The 15,000-nt window shown below is 38.5% G+C and overlaps 2 protein-coding genes across 6 annotated transcripts in view; both read left to right on the top strand.

Moving 5' to 3' along the window:
- LOC137997682 (protein NLRC3-like) overlaps positions 1-15,000 on the top strand; it is a 173,339-nt gene that overhangs the window by 64,143 nt on the left and 94,196 nt on the right. The gene's annotated exons all lie outside the window — the stretch shown is intronic.
- LOC137997674 (uncharacterized) overlaps positions 1-15,000 on the top strand; it is a 45,031-nt gene that overhangs the window by 6,030 nt on the left and 24,001 nt on the right. For 2 of the 4 annotated variants that reach the window (XM_068843806.1, XM_068843807.1), the window contains 8 exons: positions 1,258-1,336; positions 2,910-3,009; positions 4,579-5,835; positions 6,912-6,986; positions 9,187-9,261; positions 10,206-10,583; positions 11,299-11,373; positions 12,449-12,523. In XM_068843806.1, the coding sequence (XP_068699907.1) occupies positions 4,647-5,835; positions 6,912-6,986; positions 9,187-9,261; positions 10,206-10,583; positions 11,299-11,373; positions 12,449-12,523 (1,867 nt within the window). In that variant the 5' untranslated portion in view covers positions 1,258-1,336; positions 2,910-3,009; positions 4,579-4,646. Of the gene's footprint in view, positions 1-1,257; positions 1,338-2,909; positions 3,010-4,578; positions 5,836-6,911; positions 6,987-9,186; positions 9,262-10,205; positions 10,584-11,298; positions 11,374-12,448; positions 12,524-15,000 lie in introns of all 4 variants that reach the window. The other 2 variants (XM_068843805.1, XM_068843804.1) reach the window with 1 other exon arrangement.

Below are 15,000 nucleotides of genomic sequence, written 5' to 3'. Positions count from 1 at the left end.
AAAAATCAGTCGTAAATGCAACTGTATTGGTCGCAATTTCGAGTACTGATTTACCATAAGCATGTAAATACATTGGATGGGCCTAATTATTAGTTCTATAAATTGTTTCAATTTCTGCATAATCCAGTGTAATTTCCGCATAATCAACGCATGTTTACGCATAATAGGGCAAAAACTTTCCGCATAATCTTTAATTTTTTTCTGCATCAGAAGCTCTGATCAGCTTTCACCGTTAAAATAAAAGGGTTAGTAATTGGCCTTTTTGCCGGAATTTTTGCTAAAATAAATAAAGCGATAAAAAAATATTTTGTTTCTCGTCATAAATTTTGTTTCAATTTGGAGATATGGAGTAAAATTGTGATGGGGTTGAACCACGACCCATGCCCTCGATCATTCACCATTTTCAGCAGTTTTTAACACTTACATATTGCAGGCTCCTATTTTGTTTTGTACGATTCTCCGATTCTCCCTACTTTTACAAATGATCAATTTAATTTGCTACTATAACTTGCGGCGAAATTTTCATACCTTGTTGCATCTTTTTTGAAAAGTTGACCCTAGGGTATGTTATGAAAACGGTTTAACTAGAGTCCAGGCTCATTGCCGAAAAATGCGTAGAAACTGCTTACGAACTTTCATCTTGCGAACGAAATGGTGTGTTTTCTTCAATGTTCAGGAAAATAAGAGTTTCAAAGTAGTCAATCTCTTTGGCTTTTGTGTTTGTGAGGATGGTAAGCAGCTGCTTTATCACTAATATCAGGAATTTCTTCAGTTTTATGCGGAAAATATCATAATTATGCGGAAGATGCGGAGTTTAGGGAATTATGCGGATCCGCGTTGCCACATCCTGTCAGATGCCATGTCTGATGAAGGATGGCTTAAATGTCTGAGATGAGTAAAGAAGGTCCATTTAGATCTTCATCATGGAGGATGAAAGCACTGCCAGTAAAATGACAGTTTGAAGCAAGGGGTGGAATATCAGGGAAAACTTAATTCTTTTAAAATTTAATGTAATTCTGAATCAGTAACAGTTTTCCAACCAAAGTGGATGGGCAGCCTAATGTGAAAGGTAGTAGTAGGGGAAACAAACTTCCCATACAAGTACTGTACTACCCTCCACCCAACAAGACAAAAATCTAGTAAATGCAAGAAACACTTAACTACATGTACACTGAAGGAATTTACCAAACTTGTGAGCATACATGTAGATGCTTTCAGAGAATCATTAATTTTTTGTTTGTATCCCTCATTTTGCAGGTACAATTATATAAATGCTCCATGGGCAGAGTGATAAAATAAACTTAAAAGACACAGAGGAGACTGATCAGAGCTCAAAGTAAGTTAGTTTAGTGAGTTATGATTGAGTGAATGAATGAATTAATGATTTATTTTGTTTAAAAGCAAATCACTGAATCCTTACAATAATTCTAGTACAAACAAAAACTTTTTGGAATGCAAAAAATCCTGTCTCTTTCTTTCTTTTCTTTTTTTTTTTTTTTCTAAATTGATTTCTTTCTTTTAAATTCAGGTATGAGATATTTGAAAGTGAAAAACATTCACATGAGCTTGCTAGGATAAAAAATGATACTACCATAATTTACTCTTGAACATTTCACAGCTTGGCATCATGACATCCAACTAATAACAGACTGTTTAACATGCATGTACTGTGTTTGACTACTATTTCTATTTCCGAAGAACTTGATTTACTTGTTATGTTAGAATGCCATGGGCTAATTTAGGAGCTTTTTGGAGCAGAAGTACAGTCATGTAATGTTTAATCATATCATCTTCTATCAAGGCCATGTCCTATGGATACAAAAAAGCAGGAACGGGGGTAAACAGGCGAACACCAATCAATTAACTTATTCATGCCAGATTATTTTATCACAACATTCCATGATATGGTGATGCAGCATTATTGTTTCATGAATACACACTGTACCGTACACTGTACTACGTGGCTCTCAACCCATTCTTAACGCGCATCTTAGACTTTCTATGCAAATAAATTGTAAAATGAAATTAACCTTTTGTAGAACAAAATTTTCTTTTATTATAATAATGAGTTGATAAAGATCAGATTACCATTTGATTAATACTTATGCCAAATTATTTGCTGTGGAAAGAGCTAGGGCTACATGCATGAACGCAAGTTTGATTCTGCCACTGATGAAGAACCACAATTTGTTTAAAAGCTCATTACCCATTTGATTCATACCTTGTTCACCAGTGTAACACAAACCCCAGATAAGTGGTCCTCTAATATCATTGCTGCCTTTATGAGTTAATAGCCAGAGTTCTTAGTCTGTTCGCTTTCATACGTGTACTGTTTGTCCAAATTTGTGATATAAATATCTCTCTGAATTATCTATAAATCCCACTGCATCTGTCTGTGATTGTATTAAAAGTGGCCAGGGCTATTTGTTCAAAAAAACAGCAGCTCATTGTGAACCAATACATGTATATCTGACTGAATGTGTGCAGAGAGTGATGCTGTTGTGTTTTTTAAGATCTACCAATTACCAGTAATACAGGTATATCATTCCTGTTGTCTGATGTTTGAGGCTCCATTATTGCACTCAGGACTTCTTGCTGGTTCTAAAGCGGAAAATTTTCAAATGATCTTAAAAAGATTATCTGGCTAAGACTTACATGTAGTGGTTTTCAAAACCTGGACAGTTACATTGTAACAGGTGGCGCTGACCACATGCGTTAATACTGGGTCAATTGTTACCTTAAACCCTCATGAGGTTTTTTTTATTTTATTGATAAAGCAAATTGATTTAAAAAGAGCAATTTCTACTTGTGGCTTTTGTTGTGCTAACTGCACTTGAATGGAATCAAGTAAAATTTTCTCAGATGAGAGGTGACTAATGATTGATTGAATCAATTTTCTTATGTTGAAGGATCCATAACTGCGCTTACATAAAGTGAAAACAGTGTGAATTGTCTCAAAGGGGCACGTCTGGAAACATGGCAAGCTTGAAGCCGATGCTTGAAATTCCAGTAAGTGTGATAAAGTACTCAATTCATGTAATTGAGGGTAAAAAGAAACATAAATCCGTTTCAATACAAGATGCGAAAATTAAGCGTTTCTAAAGTTACATAACCCTCCAACACTGCGTAAAGGCCTGGCCAAACGCTCGCAACATTTCAACGCAACATCTTGCAACATTGTTGGGAACAACATGTTGCGTACGTTTGGCCACCGTGTTGCGATATGTTGCGTGCGTTTGGCCAGTTCATTCAACACATGTCGCAACATCATACAACAATGTTGCGTTGAAATGTTGCGAGCGTAATGTTAAAAGTGGCACCCCACTTTTAATAATCTGAAGGAAACAATTCAAACTTACTAGAAACATGATTAAGAACCCCAACTGGCAGGAGGCAACCAGTTGGCTATTTTGCAAAGCGTGGTGGAGTTGAATCCGAGACAACGCGGAAACAAATCCAAAGCAGAAGCCAGAATGAGATTTGAACCCGGGGCAACCGCATGCAAACCTAACGGTAACTACTGAACCACACCAACTCCCATTAACTTCTTTTTTTTTTTTTTCCTTTGATGTTGCTAACTAGTGAGTTATTCAGAAAGCACTTGTAAATGGCTGCGTTAAGGGGGCTCAAACCAGTTTCAACACTTTGAAGAAAATAACTTTGTACATGATAAGAAGGATAGAAGTGATCAGTTCTACAACACTCTATCACCAAGCATCTATGCTATGGTACCATACATGTCAAACAACAGTTCTTGCTTAACAAAATGTTCCCATTGGGAGATCCATCCAAAAACTCCCCACGTTTTGTCTTTAAATGCTTATCAATCTCAGAAGCGAGCTTGGTGAACCCCATTAAATTAGCGGGCTAAATTGAAACTATCTACAGAGCTTTTATACATGTACGGCTTTCCAGTTTATATGTTTACCTATTATATATTATTTGTTATGAAAAGATTGGTGTTTCATATGATATCATACAACATTGTCGTTGCCTGAACAAGTGCTGTAAACTTACAGTAAGTCAATCCTTCACATAAGGCTAACCGTTCTCTTGAAGTTGTTGAAGCTCGATTGAACCACCTTTAGAGAGGAGAATTGACAGATTTGGAATGAAAAGCGCAAGTCTAGAGGCGGGTTAGACTGCCTGGTCTGTGGACGTACTCCTCTGTAAAAGTATGGAAATGGTAGAGGCATTAAAATGCTGTTTCATGCATTCTCTTGGAGATCTCCCTCACAAAATAACCAACCGCTTACGTGACAATAGCTTTCAAGTATAAATTAGTTAGTCTCCTTTTCTTAAGTTGTGCATGTACTAAATCGTTCAACTTCTTCAAATTAGCCATATTATCGTGCTGTGTTATAGTTATTTTAACGTAGCTTTCCAATGTATGATGTACTTGTAGTTAAGCTTTTCGCTGGCGGGAAGGACCACAAAAAATTAATCTTGTTAATTTAATTAGCCATTGCTCAGTAGAAAAAGCTCTTCCTTTCCCTCGGCCATTCTCGACATTCTATTTTCTCTTCCGTTACTGAATTGCCATTTTGTACAACATAATTTCTTTTGTGTGTGTGTTAGGGAAACAGAATAGCTCTGGCTCAAGGTTCGTCCAACCCAAGGCAACAGTGTTACCACCACACTTAACTATGGCATCAGGCTCATGGCAGCAATCTCAAGAACATGGCCCCAACAAAGTTCAAGTCACCATTTTGGCTTCTGAGTGGGGATCCAGTAAAGGCGGACTTTCCACAATCAACAGAGAGTTGGCCATACAGCTGGCCAAATTCCCAGAAGTCCAAATCAAATACTTTTTACCAAAATGCTCTGAGGTGGATAGGAAAGTAGCTCTCAGCCATGGCATAAAGATTCTTGAGGCAACACGAATTCCAGGGTGTGAAGAACTGGAGTGGCTCAACTTTCCACCTGAGCATTTGCGAATAGACGTCATTGTTGGTCATGGAGTGAAACTTGGTCACCAAGCGCAAGTTATCCGCAACTCTCACAAATGCAAGTGGGTACAAGTGATACACACTGACCCCGAAGAACTAGGAATGTTCAAATCGTACGAGAATCCAATCTCAACGGGAGAAGAAAAACACAAAGTTGAAGTGGAACTGTGCGAGATGGCTAATTTCGTTGTAGCAGTCGGGCCCAAGCTGGCAGAGGCCTTTCGCAAATATCTCCGCTGTTGTCAAAAACATCAAGATGTTTTTGACTTAACTCCTGGTATTTTTGAGGAATTTGTCAGCGTTCAACACGTACCTGAAGACGGAAAATACTGTAGTGTCTTAGTGTTTGGTCGTGGAGACGCTGAAGACTTCACGTTAAAAGGATTTGATATTGCAGCAAAAGCTGTTGCGGCATTACCTGAAACTAGGCTAATGTTTGTTGGAGCACCCGATGGAAAACACGAGGATATTGCAAAACGATTGCTTGAGTTTGGCATTCCCGAAAACCGCCTTAGGGTGAGAGGCTATGTCAAAACCCGAGAGGATTTGAAGCGATTATTCCCTGAGGTGGATCTTGTACTCATGCCCTCTCGTACAGAAGGGTTTGGTTTGACAGGCCTGGAGGCTCTGTCAGCTGGGCTACCTGTGATCGTCAGCAGGAACTCGGGATTTGGAGAAGCTCTGAGCAATGTATCATTTGGTTCTTCATTTGTTATTGGCTCAGATGATCCCAATGCGTGGACAGCAGCTATCAAGGACATCTGGAACAAGAAAAGGCATACTAGACTCGATGAGGCTAAGGGTTTGCGTCGCAACTATGGGACGAAATATAACTGGTCTAAACAGTGCAAATATCTTCTCGAAAAGATGGTCAACTCAGTTAATGGTATGAATTAAGTTCTTCATTTTTGAGAAAATTTGTTTGAATCCGATCCTTGTATGTGAAAATCGTTTTTTTGTGGGCTTGATGGGTGTTTAATCGTGTTTATATCAAATAGGCATCAACTGCAAGTGGCAGTTTCATCACCTCCAAACTTAAAAGCAAATCTTACTGAGGCCGAACCCTAACTTATGTGAATACAGTAGCAAGTGATTGGGTTCCCAAGTGATGTAAACCCACCCAAAGATTCTTCCCGATGTGAATTTCAAGCCAAATTGTTATTCTTTTTTAAATAACTTACCTACAACGCCGGTAAAGAAGATCAGGGAATACTCTAGATCGTTGTGTGCGCTTTTGCCTCTTTAAATCGTAAATGTAAGTGTAAAAGACCCTCACATCGACAATAAATCTTCCGTTCTTGTTCCCAGATCCCTTCGTTTCTCTTAGCTGGTGGGGCCTTTGCATGAGAAAAGGAGGCGCTCCAGAGACAGCAGTCCCAGATTCTAGGACTTCTTTCCAGCTTTCATAAACGAGTCGTCAATAGTACGAAATGTGGCAGCGCTCAGAAGCATTTCATTCCAAGAGTCTCGATGTTAGGGAATGTGTCCTTTCATGTCGAACAGAATGTCGTAGTTGTAGCACAAGGACACTGTGGTGATTTACCGACTGTCTTCGCGCCAGATGGCCCCATTTTTCCACATCAGCAACTCATTTCAAGATTTTGTTGTTCGCAAGCTAACCAGTGAAAAAACAATTGAATTTCCTCGGTCTCCAGAGCCCTTCGTTTTCTCGTGCGAAGGCTCCGGCAGCTAATAGAAACGATTGGATCTGGGAACGAGAATGTGATTATCTTTACACACAATTGATGACGTCAAAATCTTCAACTCGATCTTAGGCCTTTGTTTCATATTTTCCTTGAAAATATGTGCGGTTTCATCGGATTTTAGATATGTTCTCGGTTTTTGTACAGAAATGCTTCTGAGCCCATTACAGATTGGATTTTAAAATTTAAAATGGTAGTGAAATTCCGAGTCATGTGCACTTTAAGCTTACATAATATTGACCATTGGTTATTTCAACAGATGCATCCTCTGACGTTCAGATGCCATCAGAGGCACTTGGCAGATTACGTGTAAAGTCCAGTGAGGAAGAAAAAGGTAAATATCATCGGAACTCTTACAAGTAAAAATCGGCTGCTGGAAAGACGGTTCCTCTATGGATCATGTTCACAAACGCAGTAAGGTGCCCTTTTTTAAACTGAAACAAAAGCTACTATAACTAATATCCGATTCACACCAACTAAACACGTTTAATTAAACCAGTTTTAACAAAATAAAAATGAGCAAAGGAAGGCTCAAAGATTGAATTTTACGTAGGGTTCATGTACGTTCTAATGTGTGTCTTCATTGTGTTGAATTTGGAGTCTACAGTATTTCAGGTAGTAACTTGTATCAAGAAAACAATTTTAAACCATGCTTAACTAAACAGCTTTTAAACGCGTTTAAGCTTTGGTGTGAATGCGGTATAAGTCAAGTACGATCGTCCGGTTTGGTGTAGTCCTGAGAAGGACTGTTTTGGGTGACATCAGAAGCACACGACCTTTAAGCATGTAACTTCCAACTCTTTTCCTCGGAACAAAGCTGGGGATTTTAGGACACCAATTTCATGCCCAAATATGGACAAAAAAATAAGATTGATGCTGCACGCGCAGGAAAATGCAAGTTACATCGAATTAAGAAATTTTTCAACTAAAAAAAAAAAACCCAGCTCTGAACCAGAGTTAAACTCTTCAAGGTCATGAGCTTCTGGTGACATTGACTGACGTTTCTACAAGTTGAGTGGAAGTCAACTGGAAAAGTCAAGTATTTATGTAACCTCAATAGCTGGTATGTAATACTCTGGTCGTTGTTACAGGTCGCATGTAGAAATCTAAACGGAAGACTGACTGATTTGCAAACGAGCTACGAAAAGTGGTTACATCATCAATAACTTGGCATGTTTCAGTATAAAGTAATTCATAACATTTTACCGTATGGTAGCAGGTTATACACGATGAAAATATTAAATTCCCGGCTGTGTAACTATTGCAGTTCATTAGAAACCTTGCCCCACATGTTAGTTGAGTGTCATACTGTGCACGATTTCTGGGTCAAAGTGGTAACTCCTACACTAACCCTAACCCTAACCCTAGTGCTAAGTATATTATACGGTTACTATCTCGCAGAGAAAACAACCCGTCTTTTTAACTACTATAATTATTTTGTCAGGTACAAAAGCTTGAGCTAAAAACTTTAAGCCTATCTCCATTTTTAGACTTTAAGAATAAGATAATTGTGCAAAGAGCTATTTCACAATCAAAAGGCCAAATGAACAGGTTTTATTTTATTCTGTATGGGAACCCTTCCTTTCTCTGTTAGAAAATTTGTAAGTAGGGTAGATGTTATGAAGTAATCTGGTGCAAGTCTGTTTTGTATAGTGTTTGCAACAAATAAAGTTAGTAAAACAAAAAAAATAAAAATAAATAAATAAATAAATTAATTAATTAATTAATCAATAACTTTCCTAAGGAATCGACTGAGACTCCGTTGAATCAGTTACATATAGTGCTAATTGCTGCCAACAGATCGTTCTGGAAATCTGGTTACGTAACTTAGAAGAGAGACCACTACCCAATGCTTACAACTTCCCGCACCCTACAAACGACTTATGACATCAACAAACGATATAATAATATCTGACCGACCAATTATGTAAAAATAAAAAATAAAAATAAAAAAGGCATTAGACCTAGACGGATCGAAACTCACCAATCACTGTTGACAGTATTCACAGCCAATGACATCAAGGGTTAACTGACAGTCAACCAGTAGCACGAAATCGTTGATTAATCACATCAACGACCAGACTATTCCTGCCATTTACGGATGTTACACGTATCACTTGACTCTGAAGATGACTTCTGCTTCCCCTTACGTTGTCGCAAGGTCGGTCAGTGTAGTTATGATGCGACGATTGGGTTCAACCGTTTACATTTTCAACAAAAGATACTATTTGCATAAAGATTGAATGCAATTCCTAGAGGATTAGTTTATGGACCTCAACATGACCGGGGTTTTCTGTTTGGTCTTTGTGACGTCATACAAATGTATGCAAACGCTTTGTACACTGAAGACACTGATAACCCACTCCTGGATGTAAGTAGACCCGATGAGTATTTTCTGAATTTTGATTGTGATAGCTTTTCCAATATCAAAAGGATCGCAATCTTTCATGTGACTTTTTTGTCTGTAGAGCAGCCCAAAGCCTGCATTCTGTGAACTTGGTGTTTCAATTTTTTTTTCCTTTTAATATTTGCAGATAGCTCTTTTACTCATCCTGACCCTTCGCAAAAGAAAGCAAAAGAAGAAGAGAAAGAGGTTAAGCAACTTGCAGGTAAAGTCGTCTAAACCGAAGCAAGTATCAATCTGAACCTAAAATTAACTGACTGAAAAGTTCTTTAAATGTTAAAGTCACGGCAATGAACATGTACAAGTACAATGTGAAGTGCTAGATTTCTATCCCATATGAACCATGTGAGCGCTAGCCCTGCCGTGACTTTAACATCTTCAGTTCCCACGGCCTGCTCCCGTCTGACCTTGTAGCTCAGTCGGTAGAGCGGCGGAGATCTAACCCGAAGGTCGTGGGTTCAATTCCCACCCTGGTCAGAGTTTTTCTCTGTCCTTGTGTGGGCCCATTTCCATCAGTAGGGCTAGCGCTCACATGGTTCATATGGGATAGAAATCTAGCACTTCACATTACACTCTATTCAGTTAACTCTGTTAGGGATAACAGTCGAGTGTGATATTTATTTTGTAGCTGATTTTAAGGTAATAAAAGGTAACACTGAAAGGCCAAATAAGATACACCCCTGAGCTGAGCCAACTATGCTCTGTCAATTATTTTACCACAATTTCTTGTCATCTCGCAACCTGAGTGGCTAATTTGCCATCGTCGATAAGAGTTCAGACAACGCTGCTCCTGTCAAGCTCATTTCAGTGTTACGCAATCGTATAGCCAATCAAAAACGCTCATTTTGGAAAATAAACCCATCAGATTGCGAGAAAGCTATAGACAATTCTTGCTCTTTCTTTGTGTCACTATGAGTTCTCAATATCCTGGTCACGCTCTGAAACAAACATTCTATTTAACGTTGAATATTGTGGTAAAAACACTGGCTGCGCCTCGTGATTCCACAACTTTTTGACCACTGTGATGACGAATATCGTTGTCGATAAGAGTGCAGACAACACTGAACCACATTCCATTTGTGAACTGTACTAAGAGATTTACTTCTACTTTCATGGACTAAATTTCGTCCGGTTTGATCCTCATAACAGATGTTATCCTCAAAGTGGTCCTCAAACTGGCCTGTGAAGGTGTATGGGTTGCTGGAACAGCCCTCATACTAACAAAGTACAGGAATGACCCTGAAAGAATGATTCAGCTGTTTCAGCAAATCGCCCTGCCAGCTGGAGTTGTTTTGAAATACCTTTTTGAAGGATCAATTACTTGCATCCTTCAAGTCATTGATTTGCATGGATTGCAAACACTTTGGCAGAATTTTGAGAGTGGCCTTCTTAAGAAACACTTGGAAAATGTTTTGATAACAGAGGATCTTTACAAGTTGGCAAAAGGAGATGAAATTATTATGGAGGTTTTTCTGGAGGAGACGATAACAGCACACTTATCTGTGACGTCAGGCCTGATGGCCCGTGGTGAGGCAACAAAATAATATCTTTCTGTTAGTCAGGTGTTCAGATTTTAGTCAAGTGTTTCAGGTTTTTCTATTAAATACCTAGACATAGCTATTTCACCCACCATTAACCTTCAATTATATGGATGAAAGTTCCCACTTTTTTTGTCATATGAGCATTCGCTGAATTTGAATTATGACTTTTCCAGTATAGAATAAATAATTACCAATGGAAATACTGGTTGTTGTAGAAGGGCTGAACAAGGCAACAACCACTTCCCCTTAAGTCGTAACAATAAACACGAAACTCAAAGAAATCAGAAATATAAGTAGCCGCATTTTCCTTAATGCATCTATGTAGTAATAAAAGTGATTGTTCATATTCTCTAAATTCCAAGGATTTCATTCCTGCTATGGACAATATAGAGTTGTAATCTAAGTCGTTTCCGGCATTTAAAAGAATCTTCAATGCATAATGATTAGCAGCTATAAGAATGTGATTATCTTTACACAAATGATGACGTCAAAATCCCCAACTCGATCCCAGGCCTTGGTTTCATATTTTCCTTGAAAATACGTTAGATTTCATCGGATTTTATATATGTTGGCGGTTTTTGTAAAGAAATTTTTTTGAGCCCTTTACAAATTGGATTTTAAAATTTGTAAACATGGTAGTGAAATTCCGAGTCAAGTGCACTTTAAGCTTACTCAATATTGACCATTGGTTATTTCAACAGATGCGTCCTCTGACGTTGAAATGCCATCAGAGGCACTTGCCAGGTTACATATAAAATCGAGTGAGGACGAAAAAGGTAAGACAGTTCTCGTATGGAGCTCCTTTTTTTTTTTTTTAACTGAAACAAAAGATACTATACGTTGTCCTGAGAAGGATTGTATTGGATGACATTGAGGTTTCTGCAACTTGAGTGAAAGTCATCTCGAAAAGTCAACTGATTTATGTTACCTCGAATAGATGGTATAAATACTCTGGTCGTTGTCATAGGTCGCATGCAGAAATCCGAACGCATTAAGACTGACTGAATGCAAACGAGCTTCGAAAAGTGGTTACATAATCAATAACTTTGCCAAAAAATCGACTGAGACTGTTGAATAAGTTACATAGAGTGCTAATTCCTACGAACGGATCTTTCTGGAAATCTGGTTAACTAACTTAGAACATAGTCCACTAAACCGATGCCCACAACCTCCCGCACCTTACAAGCGACTTATCGATAACATCGACAAACGATATAATAATATCTGACCGACCAATTATAAAAAAAAGAAAAACCGGCATTAGACCTAGACGGATCGAAACTCGCCAATCACTATTGACAGTATTCACAGGCAATGACATCAAGGCTTAACTGACAGTCGGCCAGTAGCATCACGAATTCGTTGATTAATCACTCTGAGTAATCCTGCCATCTACTGATGTTACACGTATCACGTGACACTGAAGACGAGTTCTGCTTCCCCAAAACAATCCTTCTCAGAACTACGCTCAGCCGGACGACCACACTTCCCTTAGTTATAATTCGACGATTGGGTTCAAACCATTTACATTAACAACAAAAGATACTATTTTCATAAAGATTGAGTTCAATTAGAGGATTAGTTTATGGACCTCAACATGACCGGGGTTTTTTGTTTGGTCTTTGTGAGGTCATACAAATGTATGCAAACGCTTTGTACACTGAAGACACTGATAACCCACTCCTGGATGTAAGTAGACCCGATGAGTATTTTCTGAATTTTGATTGTGATAGCTTTTCCAATATCAAAAGGATCGCAATCTTTCATGTGACTTTTTTGTCTGTAGAGCAGCCCAAAGCCTGCATTCTGTGAGCTTGGTGTTTCAATTTTTTTTCCTTTTAATATTTGCAGATAGCTCTTTTACTCATCCTGACCCTTCGCAAAAGAACCCAAAAGAAGAAGAGAAAGAGGTTAAGCAACTTGCAGGTAAAGTCGTCTAAACCGAAGCAAGTATCAATCTGAACCTAAAATTAAATGACTGAAAAGCTTTTTAAATTAAAGTTTTCTGAGAGTTGGGCGGATATAGATATTGCTTGTGTCTTAGTGTTTAGCCAAAGATATCCATTCCATACAATCTTACCAAACAACGGAAACTAGAGGTTCTCTTGTGTCTTAGTTAGCAATCATTCCATACATTCAATGACTTACTTACTAAAAAAAAATAAGGTAAAGTCTGCATACGAGCCAAGTGGCCCATCAGAGTCGGAGCTTATCCCGGTTTCCATGGCATGAAGCGAGTATTTCTACTCCCCGTGGATGGGATGCCAGTTCATCGCAGGGTTACCCCCAGCATTTCGCTGATACCCATTTATACACCTGGGTAGAGAGAGGCAACGTGGGAGTAAAGTCTTGCCCAAGAACACAACACAATGTTCCCGGCCAGGATTGGAACGGCGGACCATTCGCTCCGGTGTCGAGCACACTAACCATGAGGCCACTGCGCCTCCCACCTCACTTACTTACTACGCGCATAAAATGATTATTGTGTAATTGCTCAAACTTATCAAGATGTCCACAAAATCAATCATTGAAACATGCGTATTTTTTTATTATTCTGGAATTATTACGGGAGAAGAAGTTGTAACTAAGAATTATCATATCCAGTAGCCTGAGTAACACCAGCACAATCTGTAAAAAGAAGAGGGAAATAAGGATGTTACCAAGGCAAGCACTGTGTAGACATGCATGACAAATTTACCGCAGAAAGAGGTAGTTAACTTTCTGGACTGTTCAACCAGACTGATAAGCTTAGTTGCTCTTTGGATTTTGTTATTTTTTTAGCGTATACTGTACAGTGGAATTGATGTCTCGGTAGGCTGTTTGTTAACCGACATTCGACCGATAGCCGGTTAGGGGAGCTCTTCTTCAAAGTTACTGCTAAGTGAACCCTACCTGAAATATTATTGGGGGAAGGGGGGGGGGGGGGGGCTCCTAATATCGTATTTACCTGTGTTTAGGTCGACCTCGTCTATAAGTTGACTCCTATTTTGGAGGCTCAAAAGTATATTTTCCTTATTTCTGAGAAATTTATCTTTAAGGTGCAAAGTGACGATAAGGTAAACAGGCATTTCAAGGTTAACAGGAGGTTTAGCATTATCATGCCTTATGCGTATGTGCACAAGCATCAAGCATTTAGAGGGACCTACTCAATCATTATTTTAAATAAAATAACATTTGAAATTGCGACTTCTAGTTTTCAAGCTGACATCTTTTTGTTTCTTAAATAGAAGGAAGGTATCAGCACAGAAATGAAATTCTAGGGAAAATGCTAATTAAACAAGCAATTGAAATGGAGACTGCATAACCTTAAAAGCTTAAAACCCAGCCGCGGAATTGATAGAGTCTTGTAACAAAAAGTGTTGCTGAGTATTTTGCGTGCAGCTGAAGCATTGATTACAGTAAGGACACTTGAACCGTGAACACTTGACATTTTTTTCGAAGACGAAGAAATAAAGGCTCTTCTTATGATGTATAGTGTTTTATTATATATATGGGGCGAATTTCATGTAATAAACCTTCCAAATAGAATTCTCTCTTCCTTATATTTCACCAGTGAAAAAACCGATACGTCCAATCAGGTTTGCGTATAGCGTTCTTCACATGTGAAAAATATAACCAATGAGCATTGAGTAGAATCACCCATTAGCCAATCAGAACATAACACTCAAATGGGTTCCGAGGCGCGCCGGTTGAGAAAACATGCTTGTGTTTTTCGCAAACTGACATGGCTTCAGCACGTTTTGTTCCACCTGAAACAACTTTAGAGGCTTTTATTGAAGAGCAAGCAAACAAAAACACGTTGAGTAAAACCAAAAGAGATGTTTCCTTACTCAAAGAATTTATGAGAATGAAAGGAAAACACGAAGAATTCGAAAACATTGAACCGAGAGAGCTCGACGAAATACTGTGCGCATTCATTCTGGCGGTGAAGAAAAAGGACGGAGAACAACAAGTTTTGTCCCTACTTCAAGGCGCAAACATTCACGGAGGAACAGTTAATATCTCGATAAACACTGTAAGTCAGCAAAGTCCAAACTTGTCTGTGATGCACAGTGCGAAGCGCCGCCATTATGTGATTGAATCAGACAGTGATTAATCGGACCTAAAATAAATGTGAAGAAGTGTTTTCGTCATTTCACTTTTGATTTTTCTTTTTTTGCATTTAGCGTTATTCTTAATGAGGAAGTATCTTTTAATACCTGTAACGTTTTCCCCCGAAGACAGTTTTTGCGCATTTCGGAAGTTTTTAAGCTTACTGAATTGGATTCTTGAGTTTTCGCTATTTCGCAAACATGGTTTATAAAGCTTGCATCACAAAGAAAACAATAAAATTTCTGATTTACACGCTTTTATTTTCCTTTAATATATAATAAACAAATTACACCATAGAAAGTGCTTTGTAC

The sequence above is a fragment of the Montipora foliosa genome, chromosome 3 (assembly GCF_036669935.1).
Source record: "Montipora foliosa isolate CH-2021 chromosome 3, ASM3666993v2, whole genome shotgun sequence".
Lineage (NCBI taxonomy): Eukaryota > Metazoa > Cnidaria > Anthozoa > Scleractinia > Acroporidae > Montipora > Montipora foliosa.
The sequence above is the reverse complement of the archived record's forward strand: the minus strand, read 5'-3'. Positions and strand labels throughout refer to the sequence as shown.